Source organism: Schistocerca piceifrons, chromosome 10 (genome assembly GCF_021461385.2).
Source record: "Schistocerca piceifrons isolate TAMUIC-IGC-003096 chromosome 10, iqSchPice1.1, whole genome shotgun sequence".
Classification (NCBI taxonomy): Eukaryota; Metazoa; Arthropoda; class Insecta; order Orthoptera; family Acrididae; genus Schistocerca; species Schistocerca piceifrons.
The window spans coordinates 35,022,241-35,045,699 of record NC_060147.1 but is presented as its reverse complement, the minus strand read 5'-3'; the positions used below and the strand labels follow the sequence as shown (position 1 = coordinate 35,045,699).

The 23,459-nt window shown below is 42.9% G+C and overlaps 1 protein-coding gene and 1 non-coding gene across 2 annotated transcripts in view; one reads left to right on the top strand and one right to left on the bottom strand.

Moving 5' to 3' along the window:
• Positions 1 to 1,982: 1,982 nt before the first annotated feature.
• The window catches only part of LOC124718662 (clotting factor C-like), a 32,637-nt gene continuing 11,160 nt past the window's right edge, over positions 1,983 to 23,459 (top strand). Inside the window, exons 1-2 of the mRNA XM_047244289.1 lie at positions 1,983 to 2,034; positions 17,860 to 18,021. Of these exons, the coding sequence (XP_047100245.1) occupies positions 1,983 to 2,034; positions 17,860 to 18,021 (214 nt within the window). The remainder of the gene's footprint in view (positions 2,035 to 17,859; positions 18,022 to 23,459) is intronic.
• Trnat-ugu lies at positions 3,618 to 3,692 on the bottom strand. The gene has a single exon. It is a non-coding gene; the product is annotated as a tRNA-Thr (tRNA).

Genomic DNA, 23,459 nt, shown 5'->3' with positions numbered 1-23,459 from the left:
AGAACGCCAGAAGAAGACTACAATCCTGATTGCTTGATTCCAGCTGTTAAGCATGGAGGTGGAAGTGTGATGGTGTAGACAGCCATATCATCGAATTCTGCTGGTCCCATAATTACTATCAAAGGCCGCGTTACAGCCAACGATTATGTGAACATTTTAAATGATCAGGTGAACCCCATGATTCAAATGTTGTTGCCCAACGATGATGCGATATTTCAGGACGATAATGCACTCATTCACACAGCCAGGACAGTACAGTCGTGGTATGAGGTGCATGCAACTGAACTGCAGCGTCTTACCTGGCCAACACAGTCCCCAGACTTGAACATTATCGGACCATTGCCCTTGTGGGCGGCATTGGAGCGCAGTGTTCGGAGCATATTTCCACCTCCCTCGTCACTACAGGAGTTAAAAGAGGTTCTGATCGAAGAGTGGGATATGTGGTGTATTTCTTTTTTAAAAAAAGATATTTATATTTTGATCAAATTATTATTCTCTTGTGAAGATTCAGAAATCTGTTGTGAGTTTTGCACCACTTCTTGGCAGGAAGAGCAAAGACTTTTCAAAAAACTTAAGTACTGTATGTGATATTTTATATGTCACCTGAAATCGTTTGCAGAAGGCGTAGCGTTCTCAAGATCAAGAACAGAGTTCGCATTGCCACTTAATTTATTTGTGTCGTGATCATGTTCGATCACGACCGGATATGAGACGTAGCAACTACGAAGAGAGAAACCTAAGGGACCAGACAGAGCTGGAAATTTTCTTTGCTATACTACACCACACATTAAAAGAAGTTAGATTTAAATCACAAACAAGGTAAATAGCAATACACCTACTGCCTTAACTACGACGTTTGCCGACATGCAGTCCGTCCCTGCTAGCTATAAAAACGCCGTTATTTCTGTTGCTATTAATAGGACATGGACAGCATAGAAATACTTTAAGTAATAAGCAGGCACTACTGCATTTGAGAGCACAATAACTTATTTTATTGCTAACTATAGGTTCCGTACGATTTCAATTTTCTATCTTTCTGGCTGTTTCTTTAAATAAAGTCCTTTAACATTTTCGATATTTCATCTTAGATGCACACATAAATTCTTACATAGCACTGAACAATAATAATATTTTACAATAACTAATTAGTGATTGCGGCCCACGCCATATACGCGTCCGCTGTCTTTAAAAAATATCACGACTGTGTTAACAGAAGAGGATTACAATTCTTCAGCTGTCAAAAAAGTAAGAAACACAAAATATCTCTATCGATACAATTTATGAACAATTCGTATTCCGCGCCGTCGCGCGTAAGGTATTCTTTGAAATATCAGGTGGTCGCTGCTCAGCGACGATCTAAGAAATTTTTACACAGATGGGTTTTATGAACCTGCATGATTAGATTATCGCATGCAAGTTTATTTAAGCTATCGAAACAGATACTAATATTACACATAACATTCCACAGGAGACTATACAATCGTTATATGCCAGTATTCCAAGAAGAATCGCAGCTGTATTACGGGCAAATGGGGGTCCAATTCCTCATTAATAAACCATTCCCAAGTAAGTACACATTATTTTGCCTATCCGCTACACATCTGCAGTACTTCCCATTGCGGTCGGCAGTGTGAAATCTGGAGTTCAATGGTGTCGCAGATAGTGATTGCTACGAGTTTCAGAGAATTTTGTGATGAATCAAAAGTCTGAAAGACTCCAGCAGGGGGCGAGTGCCCCGTCTTGCCCCCACCCCCGCCCTCTCTGCCCACACCTTGCGGACGCAGATGATGAGCTCTACGCTGTATTGGCTAACAGCTTGTTGTCGTCCTTGGTGAGTTCCTACTTCGTTCGCTGAACCGCGGCGCCATTCAGCTTGCTGGCCTTCCTCAATGTTGCGGTACTTCCCGGTATCCCCAGCGACCAATAGAGGCCAACGGCCTCGCTTACGTGTGCACGGTGCTGGTGAAGCCCCGCAGTGCGCGATGGACCTCCGCCGAGGGCAGTTGTGCGCGCTCTTGCTGCTGTTCACCGCTCGTAAGTACCAGCCAATAAGTTGGGGAGTCGGTAGGGGACGAATCCATCAGCCTGACAAATGTGGCCAACCCACTGCAGTCTGTCTGCCGTTATATTCGGCCAGTGCCCAAACCCCTGGTACAGGTATTCTTTCGTTCTTTGTTCCCACTGTAGACGGGCCCGCAGACTAAAGATGATGCGATTAGCATTTATTATCCGCTGAGGCACTTCTGTCGCCCACTTCACTTTTATGAGTCGGTATGTAAAGTAGCAAATCATTAAGAGTTTTCACCTTGCACTGAACGCTTAGCTTGCCGTGGAGCCAGTGAGAGAGCAGGTGTTTGGTTCTCACGCTTTGCTACTGGGCCGAGCGAGCAGTGTACTTGATTAACGTTGCATGCAGTACGTTACACGTACTCTCTGTGAATATGAAGAAGTACTATTGTGGTGTCACCGCCAGACACCACACTTGCTAGGTGGTAGCCTTTAAATCGGCCGCGGTCCATTAGTATACGTCGGACCCGCGTGTCGCCACTGTCAGTGATTGCAGACCGAGCGCCGCCACACGGCAGGTCTAGAGAGACTCCCTAGCACTCGCCCCAGTTGTACAGCAGACTTTGCTAGCGATGCTACACTGACAAATACGCTCTCATTTGCCGAGACGACAGTTAGCATAGCCTTCAGCTACGTCATTTGCTACGACCTAGCAAGGCGCCATTACCAGTTTATATTGAGGTTATAAATTATGTATCATCAAGAGCGATGTTCTCCAATTATGGATTAAAGTTAAGTATTCCAAGATCTTCGTACTTTATTTGCAATTCTCAAGACATTGTCCTGTTCCAGACCTCACGCCAGTCTGCGTGGGCTTAAACGCGTGCCTTTCGGCTACCTCCGAGTGGCTTGGCTGTCTTGCCAAGTCATTACAACTATTAAATATTAATCGATCTTTTTCATACTTTGTATACCAAATTCTATGGATAACACAACCACACCGTTAAAGTTTCAAATCAATAACTCCAATACTTTTGGAGATATAAATTTTTACCTAAATCACATAATAACCGTGCTGGCATTGTGAAACGGAGTATTCATCTATAGTATCTATTGAAACCACAACCCAGAGGATAGGTTCACATAATCTAATGTTCTACAATTTTCTTTATTTTGATTACCACAGATTTCTGACGTTATTGAAAGTACTTTGTAAAATTATTGTTTCATCGCGTTTTGGTTGTGTGAAGCATTGGCGTGATGCGGCTCGTGTTACGTGACCACGAGTCTGCATTGCTCAGATACACGTATTTAGTTTTGTGGCTGCGAACTGCTATTTACGAGGCGACCTGTACGCCACAGTTGCCGCGTTACGTTAACGATCTGTTGCGTACGAGGTGTGCTCAAAAACTAAGGTGACTTTATATTTTTATGAAAAAAAAAATTTATTTATTCATTATATTCACGTTGTCTATGAAGATAGTATAACTCGAAAGAACAGATACCATTGATGACCGTGCACCTTCTCTAGAATAAATGATAATTAGTTGAAACCCTCAGCTGCCGACAGGTGTTGTTGACATACCTCGATGGGGACAGCTGAAAATGAGTGCCCCGACCGGAACTCGAACCCGGGATCTCCTGCTTACATGGCAGACGCTCTATCCATCTGAGCCACCGCGGGCGCAGAGGATAGTGCGTCTGCAGGGACTTATCCCTTGCACGCTCCCCGTGAGATCCACATTCCCAACATGTCCACAACACTACATTCGTAGTGCGCCTAATAGATGTTTGCCCATCATACTCATTACTCGTGGCAGATTAATCTACCAAGTCCCGTACGAGTTCGGGCATAGCGTGTGCGTTCGCACAAGAAGGTCAAAGGCCGGGAACCCATATTTTTAACTATATATGACGGTAGTATCTGTTCCCGAAAGAACAGTTACCGTGGATGACCATGCAGCTTTGCTAGAAATGAAATGATAATTAAATAGACACCCTAGCTGCAAGCAGGCGTTTATACACTTCATTGGGGACAGCTGAAAATGTGTGCCCCGACCGGGACTCGAATCCGGGATCTCCTGCTTACATGGCAGACGCTCTATCCATCTGAGCCACCGACGGCACAGTGGATAGTGGGACTGCAGGGACTTATCCCTTGCACGCTCCCCGTGAGACCCACATTCCCAACTGTCCACAATATACATACATAATGTTCCTAATAGATACTTTGCCCATCCACTCATTACTCGCTCCCACTTAAGTTGACGGTTCCCGTAAGAGTTCGGGCAACCTGTGAGCACTCGCATGGGATAAGTATCTATTAGGAACATTACGTATGTACCGGGTTATCAAAAAGTCAGTATAAAATTGAAAACTTAATAAACCACAGAGTAATGTAGATAGAGAGGTAAAAATTGACACACATGCTTGGAATGACATGGGGTTTTATTAGAACCACCCCATATTGCTAGACGCGTGAAAGATCTCTTGCGCGCGTCTTTTGGTAATGATCGTGTGCTCAGCCGCCACTTTCGTCATGCTTGGCCTCCCAGCTCCCCAGATTATTGGCTTTGGGGTTACTTGAAGTCGCAAGCGTATCGTGATCGACCGACGTCTCTAGGGATGCTGAAAGACAACATCCGACGCCAATGCCTCACCATGACTCCGGACATGCTTTACAGTGCTGTTCATTATTCCTCGACTACAGCTATTGTTGAGGAATGATGGTGGACGTATTGAGCATTTCCTGTAAAGAACATCAGCTTTGCTTTGTCTTACTTTGTTATGCTAATTATTGCTATTCTGATCAGATGAAGCGCCATCTGTCGGTAATTTTTTGAACTTTTGTATTTTTTTGGTTCTAATAAAACCCCATGTCATTCCCAGCATGTGTGTCAATTTTTACCTCTCTATCTACATTATTCCGTGATTTATTCAGTTTTCAAATTTATTCCCCCCCATGAACCATGGACCTTGCCGTTGGTGGGGAGGCTTGCGTGCCTCAGCGATACAGATAGCCGTACCGTAGGTGCAACCACAACGGAGGGGTATCTGTTGAGAGGCCAGACAAACGTGTGGTTCCTGAAGAGGGGCAGCAGCCTTTTCAGTAGTTGCAAGGGCAACAGTCTGGATGATTGACTGATCTGGCCTTGTAACAATAACCAAAACGGCCTTGCTGTGCTGGTACTGCGAACGGCTGAAAGCAAGGGGAAACTACAGCCGTAATTTTTCCCGAGGGCATGCAGCTTTACTGTATGATTACATGATGATGGCGTCCTCTTGGGTAAAATATTCCGGAGGTAAAATAGTCCCCCATTCGGATCTCCGGGCGGGGACTACTCAAGAGGATGTCGTTATCAGGAGAAAGAAAACTGGCGTTCTACGGATCGGAGCGTGGAATGTCAGATCCCTTAATCGGGCAGGTAGGTTAGAAAATTTAAAAAGGGAAATGGATAGGTTGAAGTTAGATATAGTGGGAATTAGTGAAGTTCGGTGGCAGGAGGAACAAGACTTCTGGTCAGGTGACTACAGGGTTATAAACACAAAATCAAATAGGGGGAATGCAGGAGTAGGTTTAATAATGAATAGGAAAATAGGAATGCGGGTAAGCTACTACAAACAGCATAGTGAACGCATTATTGTGGCCAAGATAGATACGAAGCCCACACCTACTACAGTAGTACAAGTTTATATGCCAACTAGCTCTGCAGATGACGAAGAAATTGAAGAGATGTATGATGAAATAAAAGAAATTATTCAGATTGTGAAGGGAGACGAAAATTTAATAGTCATGGGTGACTGGAATTCGAGTGTAGGAAAAGGGAGAGAAGGAAACATAGTAGGTGAATATGGATTGGGGGACAGAAATGAAAGAGGAAGCCGCCTGGTAGAATTTTGCACAGAGCACAACATAATCATAACTAACACTTGGTTTAAGAATCATGAAAGAAGGTTGTATACATGGAAGAACCCTGGAGATACTAAAAGGTATCAGATAGATTATATAATGGTAAGACGGAGATTTAGGAACCAGGTTTTAAATTGTAAGACATTTCCAGGGGCAGATGTGGACTCTGACCACAATCTATTGGTTATGACCTGTAGATTAAAACTGAAGAAACTGCAAAAAGGTGGGAATTTAAGGGGATGGGACCTGGATAAACTAAAAGAACCAGAGGTTGTACAGAGATTCAGGGAGAGCATAAGGGAGCAATTGACAGGAATGGGGGAAATAAATAAAGTAGAAGAAGAATGGGTAGCTTTGAGGGATGAAGTAGTGAAGGCAGCAGAGGATCAAGTAGGTAAAAAGACGAGGGCTAGTAGAAATCCTTGGGTAACAGAAGAAATATTGAATTTAATTGATGAAAGGAGAAAATATAAAAATGCAGTAAGTGAAACAGGCAAAAAGGAATACAAACGTCTCAAAAATGAGATCGACAGGAAGTGCAAAATGGCTAAGCAGGGATGGCTAGAGGACAAATGTAAGGATGTAGAGGCCTATCTCACTAGGGGTAAGATAGATACCGCCTACAGGAAAATTAAAGAGACCTTTGGAGATAAGAGAACGACTTGTATGAATATCAAGAGCTCAGCTGGAAACCCAGTTCTAAGCAAAGAAGGGAAAGCAGAAAGGTGGAAGGAGTATATAGAGGGTCTATACAAGGGCGATGTACTTGAGGACAATATTATGGAAATGGAAGAGGATGTAGATGAAGATGAAATGGGAGATGCGATACTGCGTGAAGAGTTTGACGGAGCACTGAAAGACCTGAGTCGAAACAAGGCCCCCCGGAGTAGACAACATTCCATTGGAACTACTGACGGCCGTGGGAGAGCCAGTCCTGACAAAACTCTACCATCTGGTGAGCAAGATGTATGAAACAGGCGAAATACCCTCAGACTTCAAGAAGAATATAATAATTCCAATCCCAAAGAAAGCAGGTGTTGACAGATGTGAAAATTACCGAACTATCAGCTTAATAAGTCACAGCTGCAAAATACTAACACGAAGTCTTTACAGACGAATGGAAAAACTAGTAGAAGCCAACCTCGGGGAAGATCAGTTTGGATTCCGTAGAAACACTGGAACACGTGAGGCAATACTGACCTTACGACTTATCTTAGAAGAAAGATTAAGGAAAGGCAAACCTACGTTTCTAGCATTTGTAGACTTAGAGAAAGCTTTTGACAATGTTGACTGGAATACTCTCTTTCAAATTCTAAAGGTGGCAGGGGTAAAATACAGGGAGCGAAAGGCTATTTACAATTTGTACAGAAACCAGATGGCAGTTATAAGAGTCGAGGGACATGAAAGGGAAGCAGTGGTTGGGAAGGGAGTAAGACAGGGTTGTAGCCTGTCCCCGATGTTGTTCAATCCGTATATTGAGCAAGCAGTAAAGGAAACAAAAGAAAAATTCGGAGTGGGTATTAAAATTCATGGAGAAGAAATAAAAACTTTGAGGTTCGCCGATGACATTGTAATTCTGTCAGAGACAGCAAAGGACTTGGCAGAGCAGTTGAATGGAATGGACAGTGTCTTGAAAGGAGGATATAAGATGAACATCAACAAAAGCAAAACAAGGGTAATGGAATGTGGTCTAATTAAGTCGGGTGATGCTGAGGGAATTAGATTAGGAAATGAGGCACTTAAAGTAGTAAAGGAGTTTTGCTATTTGGGGAGCAAAATAACTGATGATGGTCGAAGTAGAGAGGATATAAAATGCAGGCTGGCAACGGCGAGGAAAGCGTTTCTGAAGAAGAGAAATTTGTTAACATCCAGTATTGATTTAAGTGTCAGGAAGTCATTTCTGAAAGTATTCGTATGGAGTGTAGCCATGTATGGAAGTGAAACATGGACGATAAATAGTTTGGACAAGAAGAGAATAGAAGCTTTCGAAATGTGGTGCTACAGAAGAATGCTGAAGATTAGATGGGTAGATCACATAACTAATGAGGAAGTATTGAATAGGATTGGGGAGAAGAGAAGTTTGTGGCACAACTTGACCAGAAGAAGGGATCGGTTGGTAGGACATGTTCTGAGGCATCAAGGGATCACCAATTTAGTATTGGAGGGCAGCGTGGAGGGTAAAAATCGTAGGGGGAGACCAAGAGATGAATACACTAAGCAGATTCAGAAGGATGTAGGTTGCAGTAAGTACTGGGAGATGAAAAAGCTTGCACAGGATAGAGTAGCATGGAGAGCTGCATCAAACCAGTCTCAGGACTGAAGACCACAACAACAACAACAACAACAACAACACTGACTTTTTGATCACCCGGTAGATTGTGGACATTAAGTTGGGAGTGTGGGTCTGTCGGGAAGTGTGCAAGGGATAAGTCCCTGCAGTCGCGTTATTCAACTGTGTCCTCGGTGCGTCAGATGGATGGAGCGTCTGCCATGTAAGCTGGAGATCCTGGGTTCGTTTCCCGATCGGGGCACACATTTTCAACTGTCCGCATCAAGGCCGGCCGGGGTGGCCGAGCGGCTCTAGGCGCTACAGTCCGGAACCGCTACGGTCGCAGGTTCGAATCCTGCCTCGGGCATGGATGTGTGTGATGTCCTTAGGGTAGTTAGGTTTAAGTAGTTCTAAGTTCTAGGGGACTGATGACTTCAGAAGTTATGTCCCATAGTGCTCAGAGCCATTTGAACCATTTTTTTGTCCGCATCAAGGTATGTCAACAACACCTGTCGGCAGTTGAGGGTTTCAATTAATTATCATTTATGGATGGATAGAGCGTCTGCCATGCAATCAGGAGATCCTGGGTTCATTTCCTGGTCGGGGCACACATTTTCAGCTGTCCCCATCAAGGTATGTCAATAACACCTGTCGGTAGCTGAGGGTTTCAATTAATTATCATTTATGGATGGATAGAGCGTTTGCCATGTAAGCAGGAGACTCTGGGTTCGAGTCCCGGTCGGGGCGCACATTTTCAGCTGTCTCCATCAAAATATGTCAACAACACCTGTCGGCAGCTGAGGGTTTCAATTAATTATCATTTATCGATGGATAGAGCGTTTGCCATGTAAGCAGGAGATCCTGGGTTCGAGTCCCGTTCGGGGCACACATTTTCAGCTGTCTCCATCAAGGTATGTCAACAACACCTGTCGGCAGCTGAGGGTTTCAATTAATTATCATTTATCGATGGATAGAGCGTCTGTGATGTAAGCAGGAGATCCTGGGTTCGTTTCCTGGTCGGGACACACATTTTCAGCTGTCCCCATCAAGGTATGTCAATAACACCTGTCGGCAGCTGAGGGTTTCAATTAATTATCATTTATTCAAGTTGTCCCTTCAAAGCAATCGCCCTCCGATACAATACACTTGTGCCAACGCTTCTTCCAATCCTCGAAGCACTTCTCATAAGCACATTCTGATACAGTCTTCAGTTCTTGCAGCGATGCAGTTTTTATTTTATCAATCGTTGAAAATCTTAGTCCTTTGGTAGGTCTCTTCAGTTTTGGGAACAGGAAAAAGTCGCAGGGGCCATATCCGATGAATATGGTGGCTGGGGCATGACTGTCGTGTTGTTTTTGCCAAAAAATCTCTCACAAGCGACGACGAATGAGTTGGTGCATTGTTGTAATGCGAAAACCACGAATTGTTGTCCCACAATTCCGGACATTTTTTGCGTATTGCTTCCGCAAACGACGCTTAACGTCGAGATAATATTCCTTATTGACTGTACGACTTTTTTGGCAAAAATTCAAGGTGCACTACACCACGGTAATTGAAAAAAACAGCGAACAAAACTTTGACATTTGATCGAACTTGGCGTGCTTTTTTCGGTCTTGGCTCTCAGGGATGCTTCCATTGGGACGACTGGGCGTTGGTTTCGACGTCATAATCGTAAACGAATGTTTCGTCACCAGTATGACCCTTTTGAGCAAATCAGGATCATCACTGATGTCATTCGAGAGCTCCTGAGCGATGCTCATGCGACGGTTCTTCTGATCAAAATTGAGAAGTTTTGGAACAAACTTCGCTGAGACACGTCTCATGTCCAAAACATCCGAAAAACATTGCATGACACGAGCCGACAGATATGCCAACATCCTCAGCATGTTCCCTTGCGGTAATTCGACGAGTTTCCAAAACAATTTTCTTCACAGCTTCGACGTGATCAGCTGTTGCTGATGAGCTGGGGCGTCCAGAGCGAGGTTCGTCATTGGCATCTTCTCGGCCATCTTCGAAGAAGTTGTACCACTTGCAACCTTTTTTTTTTTTTTTTTTTTACTTAGAGCAGACTCACCGTATGCCACTGTCAACATTTCAAGTGTGTTAGAGCACTTGATTCCATATTTCACACAAAATTTGATGCAATTTCTTTGCTCCATTTTTTATAACATTAGAAAATCGCCGAGTGCACTAAAACACGTCTAAACTTTCTATCTGTCAAAAACAAACGAAGTATGCTGTAACTTGAAACTGTGAACATATGTTCGGGACATGTGTACCAACATAACAAAAAGAGATCATTAATGGATTGTATGCTGCCCGCACAATTTGAAAAGATACCGTACTTTTTGAACAGCCCTCGTATGTGACAGCGCCGTGGTATAATGATTGCCATTGCATGTGACATTCATCAGTGCGAGTCAGATGTTTGGGCAAGACTAGCGGTGGACATAAAATAATTGAATCCTTTTATCGCCCATCAGGCTCGTCTCCTGATTTAACCCAAAACTTTAGAGAAAACCTCAGTTCACTTGTATCTAAGTTCACCAATCATACTTTAGTTATCAGTGGAGACTTAAATCATCCAGCAATTGATTGGGAAAATTACAGTTTTGTTAGTAGAGGGCGTGATAAGACATCCTGTCAAACTTTACTAAATGCGTTCTCTGAAAACTACAATATTAAGAGTAAAATCAGGCTTTTTGCAGATTATGCAGTTATCTATGATGAAGTACTATCTGAGGTAATCTGCTTAAATATTCAGTCAGATCCTGATAAGACTTCAACATGGTGAAGAGATTCCAACTTGTTCTAAATGTTCGGAATGTAAAATTTTGCGTTTCACAAAACGAAACAGTCAAAAAGTCACTGCAAAAATGCCGTGTGACTAGGGCCTTCCGTAGGGTAGACAGTTCGCCGGGTGCAAGTCTTTCGAGTTGACGCCACTTCGGCGATTTGCGTGTCGATGAGGACAAAATGATAAAAATAAGGACAACACAACACCCAGTCTCTGAGCGGAGAAAATCTCCGACCCACCCGGGAATCGAACCCGGGACATTAGGTATGACATCCTGTCGCGCTGACCGCTTCTTTTTTTTTTTTTTTTAAATCTCATTTTGTTCGCTTTTGTTCCTTGCATCTGCTCGGGGCGGACGTCGTAAGACATTCATTTAAGTTCGTTGTTGATCGATTAACTCAGTATTTTTTATTACAGACGGCAGCTGACCCTCTGACCGAACACGCTGAGCTACCATGCTGGCGACCACTCAGCTACCAGGGGCGGAAAATAAGTCACTATTGGAATCGGCTAATTCATACAAATACCTGAGAGGAACACACTGTAGGGATATGGAATGGAGTGGTCACATAGACTCAGTTGTGTGTAAAGCAGGTGGTAGACTTCCGTTTATTGGTTGAATACCAGGGAAGTGCAATCAGTCTACAAAATGTAATTGCTTACAAATCATCGGTACGACCAGTTCTGAAATACTGCTCATGTGTGTGGGACCCATAACGTATAGGACTAACAGGGGATATTAAATGTATACAGAGAAGGGCAGCACGAATGGTCACAGGTTTGATTAATCCGTGGGAGAGTGTCACAGAAATAGTGAAGTAACTGAACTGGCAGAGTCTTGGAGACAGAAGTAAACTAACCCAATAGTGAAACTTCCTGGCAGATTAAAACTATGTGCCTTTCGCCAGCAAGTACTCTACCAACTTATGGCGAAATTGAAACTGTGATGACGGGTCGTGAGTCGTGCTTGGGTAGCTCAGTTTGTAGAGCACATGCCCGCAAAAGACAAATGTCCCGATTTCGAGTCTCGGTCGGGCACACAGTTTTAATTTGCCACGAAGTTTCATATCAGCGCACACTCCGCTGCAGACTGAAAATTTCATTCTGTAACCCGAGACTGTCTAGTAACAAAGTTTCAAGAGCCGGATTTAAATGATTACTCAAGGAATATACTACAACCTCCTACATGTCGCTCACATAGGGGTCCTGAGGATAAGATTAGAATAATTACTGCACGCACAGAAGCGTTCACACAATCATTCTTCTCGCACTCCGTACATGAATGGAACAGGAAGAAACCCTAATAAGTGGTACAATGGGACATACCCTCTGCCATGCACTTCACGGTAGTTTGCAGACTATAGATGTACAGTAGTTGTGATGCTCACAGTCACCCATAAGAATTTTACACAACAGTTGCGCAATTACTTTGTTGATAGAATGAGATTTTCACTCTGCAGCGGAGTGTGCGCTGATATGAAACTTCCTGGCAGATTAAAACTGTGTGCCCGACCGAGACTCGAACTCGGGACCTTTGCCTTTCGCGGGCAAGTGCTCTACGGTCCCGAGTTCGAATCTCGGTCGGGCACACAGTTTTAATCTGCCAGGAAGTTTCATACTTTGTTGATAGTTTCTAATGTGCTGAACTCTCCAATGTTCACTTTCACCTATACAAAGAAAATTATAAAGACTCGTTATTCAAAATCTGAAATCTACAAAAGTTCTTCGGCTATTGCTTCGAAATTTGGACAGAACGTTGAATTCGAATACGCATGTGTTTTTACATAGACTGCCTAATTGAGTGCCATGTGTTGAACATAAATGCAAGTACCCTGATCAGCCAGAGCATTATGACAACCGATCTACTATCGATATAAAACCGTCCAGGCGATAGCAGCATCACCTGGTGAGCAACGACTGCTAGTCAGACAGTCACACGCACGGTGCATGTGGTATCAATGGGCGTACTGTCCAGGTGTAGAAAGGGCAAGGTACGCGTTACATCTGAGTTTGGCCGAGTTCAGATCGTGATGGCCCGTTAGGCTCGGCTCGAGCAATTCGTAAACCGCATGACTCATCGGGTGTTCGAGCACTGCTGTGTTGAGTGTCCTCTACACGTGGCGAAACCAAGGTGAAACCACTCCTAATCATGGGATTCCGCAGCTGGCGACGCAATCATCCCGTCCCCCATGCGGATCCTCTATGACCTCATTCCTTTCCCCCATCTGCTCCTATTCCTCGAATATATCCGCATACTCTACACCTCCCACCGCCTTGATCCCCCTCACCCCCTGGTTGCTCCTCTCAACCCCCGCCCTCTGCCCCACCTTCACTGTTGTGTCCCCCCTACCCTCCACCTCTACACCCTTCATCTCCTTTCCCAAGGTGGCTTCCATCAACTACTCCTCCTGGCTCATGCCCTCTCTCCCTTCATATATCCAACCTATCAACTCTGATCCTCATCTCCCCCTCCTCTCCTCTGTCCTTTCCCTGGGTTCCCTCTTCCCCCCCTCTTCGTCCTGTTTTCCTCCACCAAACCTCTCTCTGCCTCCCTTCCCCCCCTAGTCCTTTTGCATTCCCCAGTCCCTGTCACGTCTGCCCCCCCCCCCTGTTATGGGTCCTCGTCCCCCATCAACTCCTTCCCCCCTGCCCTCCACATCGTTTTTTCCTCTCCTTCCCCCCTTTTCCTTCCCATTGTCTGTCCCAGTTCCCCCCGTCTGCCCTCCCTCAGCTGTGGTGTGTCATATTTGTGCCAACTTTTTAGTGCAGTGTTCAAGTGAGTGTTCAGTGTTGTGCATCTATCCAAAGTTTTGCAAACAGAAATCATGCTGTCGCTGGGTGTGAATTTCATATCCTTTGCAAACAGAAACCAGACTGTCGCCGTGTTTTTTAGTTGTCTGTCTATTATTTTTCTGCTTCCTGTTTATTTTATTAGCATCATCAACCCTTTGTTTTATTTTTTAAGTTCCACAATTTTCCGCCATTTGACCATTTGTGTCACCGATTTTATCGCCAGCTTTTATTATTTATTATTTTCATTTTTTTTAAAACAAATTCTGTAGGCTGAAGAGCGGCATACTAAGCTGCTGCCAGCCCGCCCTCTTCGGGGGGAATCGCAACTCAATAAAGGAGAAAAAAAAAATGCCAATGATAACACGTGACCATCGGCACTGGACGTTGGCGCAGTGGCAGAGCTTTTCTTCATCTGATGAATCCCAACACTTTCTTCATCAAGCAGACGGGAGTGTGCGAATCCGTCGTCCTCCAGTGGAACAGCTACTTGACTTCCGTTCTGTAGGACAGAGACAAGCTGGCGGCAGCTCCGAAGTTTCACTTTAAACTACATAGTTCTTACATACTTACTCGATAGGACTGTAATGGCCCTACATAGAGATCTTACCTGGTTGCTCATTGCTTAGTGCCAGGTGACTTTGTGGGACGTTGACTATTTAAAGACAGGCATAAGATTATGTGACTTCTGAAACTACATAATGTTTTGAAAATTGGCTAGGGTAGACTTTACTATACTGCATGTACTCTACAGTTTTACTATTATCTGGTGTATAAAAAAAGGTTTCATGGTAGTAAAACATAAAATATATGGAACACTATTATTCATCCTTAGTCCGAAATCCCCTACCCACCAGTGTAGCTGAAACCGCTAACGCACTGCTTGCTGGACTCGTGTAGTTGTGCCGGCGGATTACTGACGAGGGCTCGTGTGCTGGCCAGCGTGGTTGTGGTTTTTAGGCGGTTTTCCACATCCCACTAGGTGACTTCTGGACTGGTCCCCACGTTCTGCCTCAGTTACACAGATTGCAGACATCTGCACACTATTCCATGGATTACACTAGGTGCAGACAGTTGGGGTACACTAATCCCTTCCCGCGGGGTACGGGGTGGTGACACGAAGAGCATCTGGCCACCCCTTCAAATTAACATGCCACATCCGATTGACCAGCAGACCCCACCAGTCGAGATTAATGCTTGGAAAGAGAGAGAGTCAGAAACCCCCTGTTTACATGTATGAAATCCATCTTGGAATAAATTTGTTATGACCCCAAATTATACAAAATCTCTGTCTGTGATTGAATTAATTAGTGAGAGGTGTTGTTTCATTCAGAAAAAAAATATAGCAACAAAAATACATTGTCATACTTCAGAATCTTGTAGGTGTTAAAGCAAAATAGGCAGTTGGAATTGTGAGGTTCTGAACTCTTATTAATGTTAATCATTTCATGAGTTGATTAGTTTCAGATAATTCAAAATATGTTCTCAAAAAGTTGGGAAGTCTGCTTTTGAATGAGTGGTAGCAATACCTCCTATGCTCCCTCTCCTGCAAAATGTTTCCTGATTAAATGTCATAACCTCAGTTAGTCATTTAATTATATAGGCTTCTAGTAAAGTCAATTGCGTCATTAACAAGGAAAGTAAATGTGAATAATCCTGAAAGAATGGTTCGGTGTGGGGTGTTGGAGGGGTGAAGTGGACTGCGGTAGTTGTCGTGGGGTTGTGGACCACTGCGGCTGTGGCAGCGACGGAGCCTCTCCATAGTTTCTAGGCCACTGGTTAACATACAATACAGTACATACAATACAACATAAATATGAACAAATAAACTGTGACTTTAAATGGAATTTTTCATAAAGAACAATTTTATATTACTGTACACATTATCTATTAAGTGTGCAGCTGCATTACATATAGAATGAAATAGCAAACAAAAATTAATTATTCTTGGGAGCAGAAAGTATAACAGATGGAATAGTAGCAACACACTACAGCTTAGTATCCTGAAGGTAAGTAAGAGCCAGCAATTTTAAATTCATCTTGAGTGTATTTTCTTTTTTGTACAAAATGTGAAACATAAACTCCTGCTTCCTTGCTTTGAAAACATGGAAGGTGAACAGCAGCATCAAAATGGACATGCCAATGAATAAATAAGATAGTTCAATATACACTGAGCTGACATAAGTCATGTGATACCTCCTAATGTCATGTCAGAGCCCGTTTCGCCTGACATAGTGCAGCAACTCGAGGCTGCATGGACCCCACAATTTGCTGGAAGCCTACTGCAGAAACACTGCGAGGTGATGCCTCTATAGCCATCCATAATTGCAGAAGTGTTGCTGGTGCAGGACGTCTTTATTGTGGCCCATAAATATTCGATGGGATTCATGACTGGTGATCTGGGAGGCCAAATCATTTGCTCAAATTGTCCGCTGTCTTCTTCAAACCAGTCATGAACAATTGTGGCGTGGTGACATGATGCATCAACTTCATCCCTAAAAATTCCATTGTTGTTTGGATACATAAAATTGATGAATGGCTGCAAATGGTTTCCAAGTAAAGAAATATCCAGAGGAACCAGTCAATTGCATGTAACCATTATGGAGCCATCACCAGCTTGCACAGTGCCTTGTTCACGAGATGGGTCCGCGGCTTTGTGAGGTCTGTGCCACACTCGAACCCTACCATCAGCTCTTATCAACTGAAATCGAGGCTCATCTGCTGTGGCCACAGTTTTCCAGTCATCCAGGATCCAACAGACATGGCCACGAACGCAGGAGAGGAGCTGCAGGTGATGTCGTGCTGTTAGCAAAGGCACTCACATCAGTCATCTGCTGCCACAGCTAATTAACGCCAAATTTTGATGCACCACCCTAATGGATATGTTCCTCATATGTCCCACATTGATTACAGCGTTTGTTTCATGCAGCATTGCTTGTCTGTTAGCACTGACAGCTCTACCCATACGCCACTGCTCATGGTCGTTAAGTGAAGGCTGTCAGCCACTGTGTTGTCCATGGTGAGAGGTAGTGCCTGAAATTTGGTACTATCGGCACATTCTTGACACTATGGGTCTCAGAATATTTAATTTCCTAACAATTTCCAAAAGAGATTGCCCCAACTACCATTCCGCGTTAAAGTCTCTTGATTCCCGCTGCGTGGGCATAATCACGTCAGAAACCTCTTTGACATAGCGACCTGAGAATAAAAAATGACAACTCTGCCAACACACTGTCCTTTTATAACTTGTGTACGAGATACCACTGTCACCACTATGTATATATACATATCACTATCCCATGACTTTTATCACTTCAGTGGATAACGAAAGGAGCCAATAAAAAGAGAATGCATAAACATGGAAACATGCAACAACAACAACATAATGGGATAGTCAATGAAAGATAGTAATACAAGTCATAGACTTCATGGTCCTCATGGTGAAATGAACGATGACAGATAATGTTGCTAGAAACCAAGACATTGTTTCTGGAAATCAGCAGATGTTATCTTACTTGTGGCAAGGGGCTCAATTAATAGCCAACACTATTATCTCTTCTCCAATTTAAAGTGAGTTCAAAAACAATTAGTATTAGATCCCCATTTTACGGAAGATCAGTACAGATAAATGATAGAGTGTTCTGTAATAGTATTGTTTACTAAACCTGAGGAAGACAAGATTTATATTTATGAAACATATGTATAACTTTTAATGTATGAAAGTAAAAAACTGTTACCCAGCCTGTAATAATATTAAGTAAACGCTCATACTAACCAACTTGTGAATTATTTGTTCTCTGCTCATGTACCCTACTGTTTTACTGAATCATTAGCATACTGTAAAATATCCTCTTCCCTGCACTTCAAAGTAATTTCCATAGTATTAATGTGGAGGTAGATGTAAAATTATGCTTCCTGAAGATTCACTTTATTTTGCCTACATTGCTTGAACTTGTCTGGCAAATAACAATTGTAAACTTTATGCCACCAATATAAATTTGTCAGCTTGATCTTTATCATCATACATGCAAATACTAAAATAATGCAGAAAGTAAAATCAAATGTGTGATTATAAAAATGTTGCAGAGTGTGTAAAACCAATTCCAACAGACGAATCGTATCTCCTTGATGGAAAGCCTTCACTGGCTGCAGAATTTCCATGGCATGTTGGAATATATTTACATGAAAATGATGGATATTTACAACTATGTAGTGGAACCCTTATAAAAAGAAAGTTGGTTCTAACTGGTGAGTTATTTACAAGTTAAATATTTGCTACAGTGTGTGTTACTTCAGGGTAACGTATTATGGATTGCATTACATAGTATCACCCAAGCTGCTTCTCTAAAGGCAGTAAGTCTATAATTTGTTCACTCCCTCTTTACCCCTCTGAATACCTGAGATTTGTAAATCTTACTGTTTATTGCATCTTGTTGTGTATTTGCCTCTCATTTTGTTGTAGTATCCCTCTCTTGTTCCAAGAAACTTACCTGATTGTCTTGACATACCTTCGTAAACTCCCAGTCTGCACAAATCTACAAAGAGTATAAGCAACAATAAAGAGCACAGACAATCACCCACAATGTAGTAGAAGAGCGGAGCAGGAGACAGGCACATACACAAGCTCTAAAACATATTGCTTAGCTTTCTTGCAGCTGAGCTACAAATACCAAATACTGATTATGTGATCCATGACACTCTGTTATACAGGGTGTCCAGAAAAGGGCTCCCTGATTTCAAAATTAAATATCTCGAAAACAAAGATCGATAGAGGAATGCAGTAAACGGTATGTTTATTGTGAAAGCTGTAAGAAGTTTATACAGCAGTTTGAAATAATAGTTAGAAAAGCTGCTAACAGATGGCGCTGTACGCTGTACAGCTCATATCAGCATACATAAGTGAATTAATCGTATGAAAACAATCTTTGCAAACAATCACATCACAATGTTTTCAAAATGTTCACCATTGGCACCACAGAGGTGGTGCAAACGAAGAATGAAATTCGTCATCACATTTCGTAGTGTCTCAACCGAAATGGATTCACCTGCCACAGAGATCGCCGATTCAAGCTCGTCCAGCGTGGCGGGATGCTTCGGGTAGACCATGTCTTTCACTGTGCCTCACAAAAAAAGTCACAGGGAGTCAAATCCGGCGAATATGGAGGCCAATCCATGCCAGCACCAGTAAATTTGGGATATTCCAAAGCAATGACTCGATTCCAGAAGTATTCCTCAAGAAAGCGAAACACTTGTTCGGTCCGATGTGGATGGGCGCCATCTTGCATAAACCATTCAGTACCTGGTCGATCCTCTGACGCTTGCTGTCTGGCGACAAATTGTTCCAAAATCGCAACGTAACGTGCACCAGTGACCGTTTCTCGAATGAAAAAAGGGTCAATAATGCCTCTGCTGCATACTGCAGCCCACACAGTAACTTAAGGAGAATACAGGGATTTCGCTTCACACCAATATGGCTTTTCGGAACCCCAAAATCGCCAGTTCTGCTTATTCACTTATCCATTCAGGTGGAAGTGTACTTCATCTGTAAACCAGATGCAGCCAACATCAAATCCTTCACTATCAATCATTGTGAGCATCTGATTAGCAAAGGCAACCCTTTGTTGCACAGCTCGTACTGGTATGGCCTGGTGCGTTTGAATTTTGAATGGATACATGTGTAGGCTCTTTCTCAGTATTTTCTGCGAGCTAGAACGCTTCAAACCAGTCTCAGATGCAATTCTACGAACGGATGACATTGGATTTTGCTGAATAATTCCAGAAACTGTGGCGATATTTTCAGGCGTAACTGCGGTTTGCTTGCGGCCAACATGCCTCACTAGATCATCAGTTACGCTGCCTGTTCATTGAAATTTTGCGAAGAGCGTACGAATGGTTTTCGCATCGGGTCCTTTTGGAACATTAAATCGTGCTTGAAAACCTCGCCTTGTTGCCGTAGGACTCTCTTCTAACCTGTGGAACTCTAGCACCAGAAAAACGCGTTGTTCAGTGGAGTACAAGGTTTTAATCTCTTCCTTCGGTACGCTAACCTCCTTTCACGTTTCAATAGTGGAACTCATCGCTCTGGGCTTCGGATCACTATTTATACTAGGTATTACGTAAGGCGATTACAGCGCCATCTGTTAGCAGCTTTTGTAACTATTATTTCAAACTGCTAACTTCTTACAGCTTTCACAATAAACATACCGTTTACTGCATTCCTCTATCGATCTTTGTTTTCGAGATATTTAATGTTGAAATCAGGTAGTCCTTTTCTGGACACCCTGTATGTGTTCATTACAATTAAACTTTCGCTACTTCCGCCAATGTACATGGAAAGCTATTTACTGTACAGGTAGCCAACTTTATAGGAATACTGTCCAGACTTTGTGTTGGAGCATTTGCATTGTTAGTAGTGTCAGGGTCATGTCTTGACCTAGAAGCTGGTGCTGGTATGGCAACGCTGAGTTGAAACAATTGCAGACTTTCAGCATGGAGCTTTACCCATAAAGATTTTTTTTTATCAAAACAGCAGCAGGACTGATGTTCTTTGTGAGCATCAATGTGTGAAAGGAATAACGAAAGGCCCTCTACCCACATCAAGTTGGAGAACATGATTCAGAAGTTTGAATTAACTGGCGAGAAGCCGACAGTGAATCGTGCCACAAATGGTTGAAGAAGTTATTGTTGCCATAGCTAAAAAATGCCATCTCCTGGCAGTGCATGAGCTGAACTACCAATGGTCCACCGTTCAAAAAGTGTTGCAATCATGAAAAGGAATCCATACATGGCATCATATTTTGGGGTAATTCATCACTGACTAATAAAGTATTTATTGCACAAAAGTGTGTAATCAGAATAATAGCTGGAGTCCACCCAAGATCATCCTGCAGACATTTATTTAAGGATCTAGGGATATTCACAGTAGCTTCTCAGTATATATACTCTCTTATGAAATTTGTTATTAACAACCAAACCCAATTCAAAAGTAATAGCAGTGTGCATAACTACAATACTAGGAGAAAGGATGATCTTCACTATTCAAGATTAAATCTAACTTTGGCACAGAAAGGGGTGAATTATACTGCCACTAAAGCCTTTGGTCACTTACCAAATAGTATCAAAAGTCTGACAGATAACCAACAAGTATTTAAGAAGAAATTAAAAGAATTTCTGAATGACAACTCCTTCTACTCCATAGAGAAATTTTTAGATATAAATTAAGAAAAAAATATTTAAAAAAATAGAAAAAACACACAAAGAAAATAAAAAAGTTGTTATATTAGCTTAAGTATGTTGTTAAATTAACTTAATTATGTTATGTATTGGAAAATTTGACTCGTTCCTCATCATTACGAAATATCGTATTCATGATCCATGGAACTAGTATTATTCTAATCTAATCTAATCTAATCTCTTTACTAACCATCTGCCGGCCGCGGTGGTCTAGCGGTTCTAGGCGCTCAGTCCGGAGCCGCGCGACTGCTACGGTCGCAGGTTCGAATCCTGCCTCGGGCATGGACGTGTGTGATGTCCTTAGGTTAGTTAGGTTTAAGTAGTTCTAAGTTCTAGGGGACTGATGACCATAGATGTTAAGTCCCATAGTGCTCAGAGCCATTTGAACCATTTTGAACTAACCAACTTTTTTCATTTGATGCAAACATTTGAGTAGACTTTGCTCTTATGTTAAGGACATTTGGCCTTGGAACATTTTCTGGAGTGATGAAGCACACTTTACGCTCACTGGGGCGGTGAGCACTCTCATCCACCACGTTTGGGAATCGTCACCACCAACAAACATTCATGATGTTCCCCTGGATAGTGAACACATTATTGTAACTGGAGCCCCAAAGATGAAGGACAGGCAGCGTGAATAGCACACAAGTGTGTCATTGTGCTGCAACAGAGAAACGTATTGTTGAAAATGGCTCTGAGCACTATGGGACTTAACATCTGTGGTCCTCAGTCCCCTAGAAATTAGAACTACTTAAACCTAACTAACCTAAAGACATCACACACATCAACGCCCGAGGCAGGATTCGAACCTGTGACCATAGCGGTCACGCGGTTCCAGACTGAAGCGCCTAGAACCGCATGGCCACAACGGCCGACACTTATTGTTGAAATTTATATAATTTACATTTCAAGAACAGTCATGTCTGACAACATACTACTTTCTCTTACATGAAGTTATTGTGTACTTGGTCCAAAGACTGGTTTTAAGCAGCTCTTTCCATGCTGCTCCGTGATGTAGAAACCTCCTTGTCACCAAATGACTACTTCAAACTACATCGGTCTGAATCTGCTCTTACTGTATTCATCTCATAGTGTCCCTCCACAATTTTTACTTCCAAAACTTCCCTCCAATACTAAACCAATGACTAGTTGATGTCTTAGAATCTATCCTATAACGAATCCCTTCTCTTAGTCCAGGTATGCCGTAAATTTTTCTCCCCAGTTCTGTTCAGTACCTCCTCATTAGTTATGCAATCTACCTACCTGCGAGGTGCGTCCATAAAGTAAGGTCACCAAGAAACTGGAACCATGAAAAACGGTTTTGGCTCCCCCCCCCCCCCCTTCAAATCCCCACCAATCTTAGACTGCTGCAACACACAGTCTTGACTGGGCAGCTGTTTGCGATGGCTCTCCCCTAGTTTCTCTTGTAGGTGCCATTTACTTGCAGTGATCTAGTTTTTTGAGTGCCGAGGGCACTACCCCCATTAACATGCGTTGCCAGTTATGCAAAGTCTATGGGCCAAAGTGAATGGACATTGAAAACATGTGGAAGTGAGAGAGTTCAAGAACAAACATACAGACATCCACAGTGGACAGAATTCTGGTTGGGTTTCGGTTTTGGCTGAAACAAATCCAAAAGTGGAGACAGAAATGTATGACTATTGGTGTAAAACGATTCATGAACTATGTGAAAGGATGCTTGAAGTCCATCAGACTACGATTGACAAGATATTGGTTAAACATTTGCATTATCACAACATGTGTGTGAGGTCGATCCACAAAATGGTGACCAAACGCCATAAATGGCAACGTGATGAAGTGGCCCGCAGATTCCTGGAGTGCTATGCAGAAGAGGGCAAGGAGTTTTTCGGTTCAGTTGTCATGGGTGCTGAAACCTGGGTATACTACACTACACGGCACCTGAAATTAATGAAAAGCCTTGTCAGCGGTGGCATTAGAATTTGCCAAAACTGTGAAAGTTCAAACAAATATTGTCTGCTGGCAAAGTGGTGGCGATAATGTTCTGGGAAGAATAAGGCGTATTGTTGTGACAGTTTATAACTACCAGCAGAACAATAAATGCTGCCCATTACTGTGAGACTTTGAAACAACCCATGTCATTCCTAATTGGAGGAGGGGAATGCTGACAAAGGGAGTGTGTTTTCATTACAACAACTCTCATTGCCATATTGCCTATGCAACAGCCAATCTCTTGGCCCAGTTCTGATTGGGCATCCTCACCCCTACAGCCCAGACATAGTACCTAGTACCTATGTTTCCTGAGGTGAAGTTACATCTCGGTGGAATGCATTTGCAGACAGATGATGATTTGGAAAACGAAGTTGAGTGTTACCTGCACAATATGGCAAGGGAGTTCTGTGACAGGGGTGTATGCAAAGGACCACACCACATGCAAACTTGCAATGACCACAACAGTAACTACATCAAAAAAT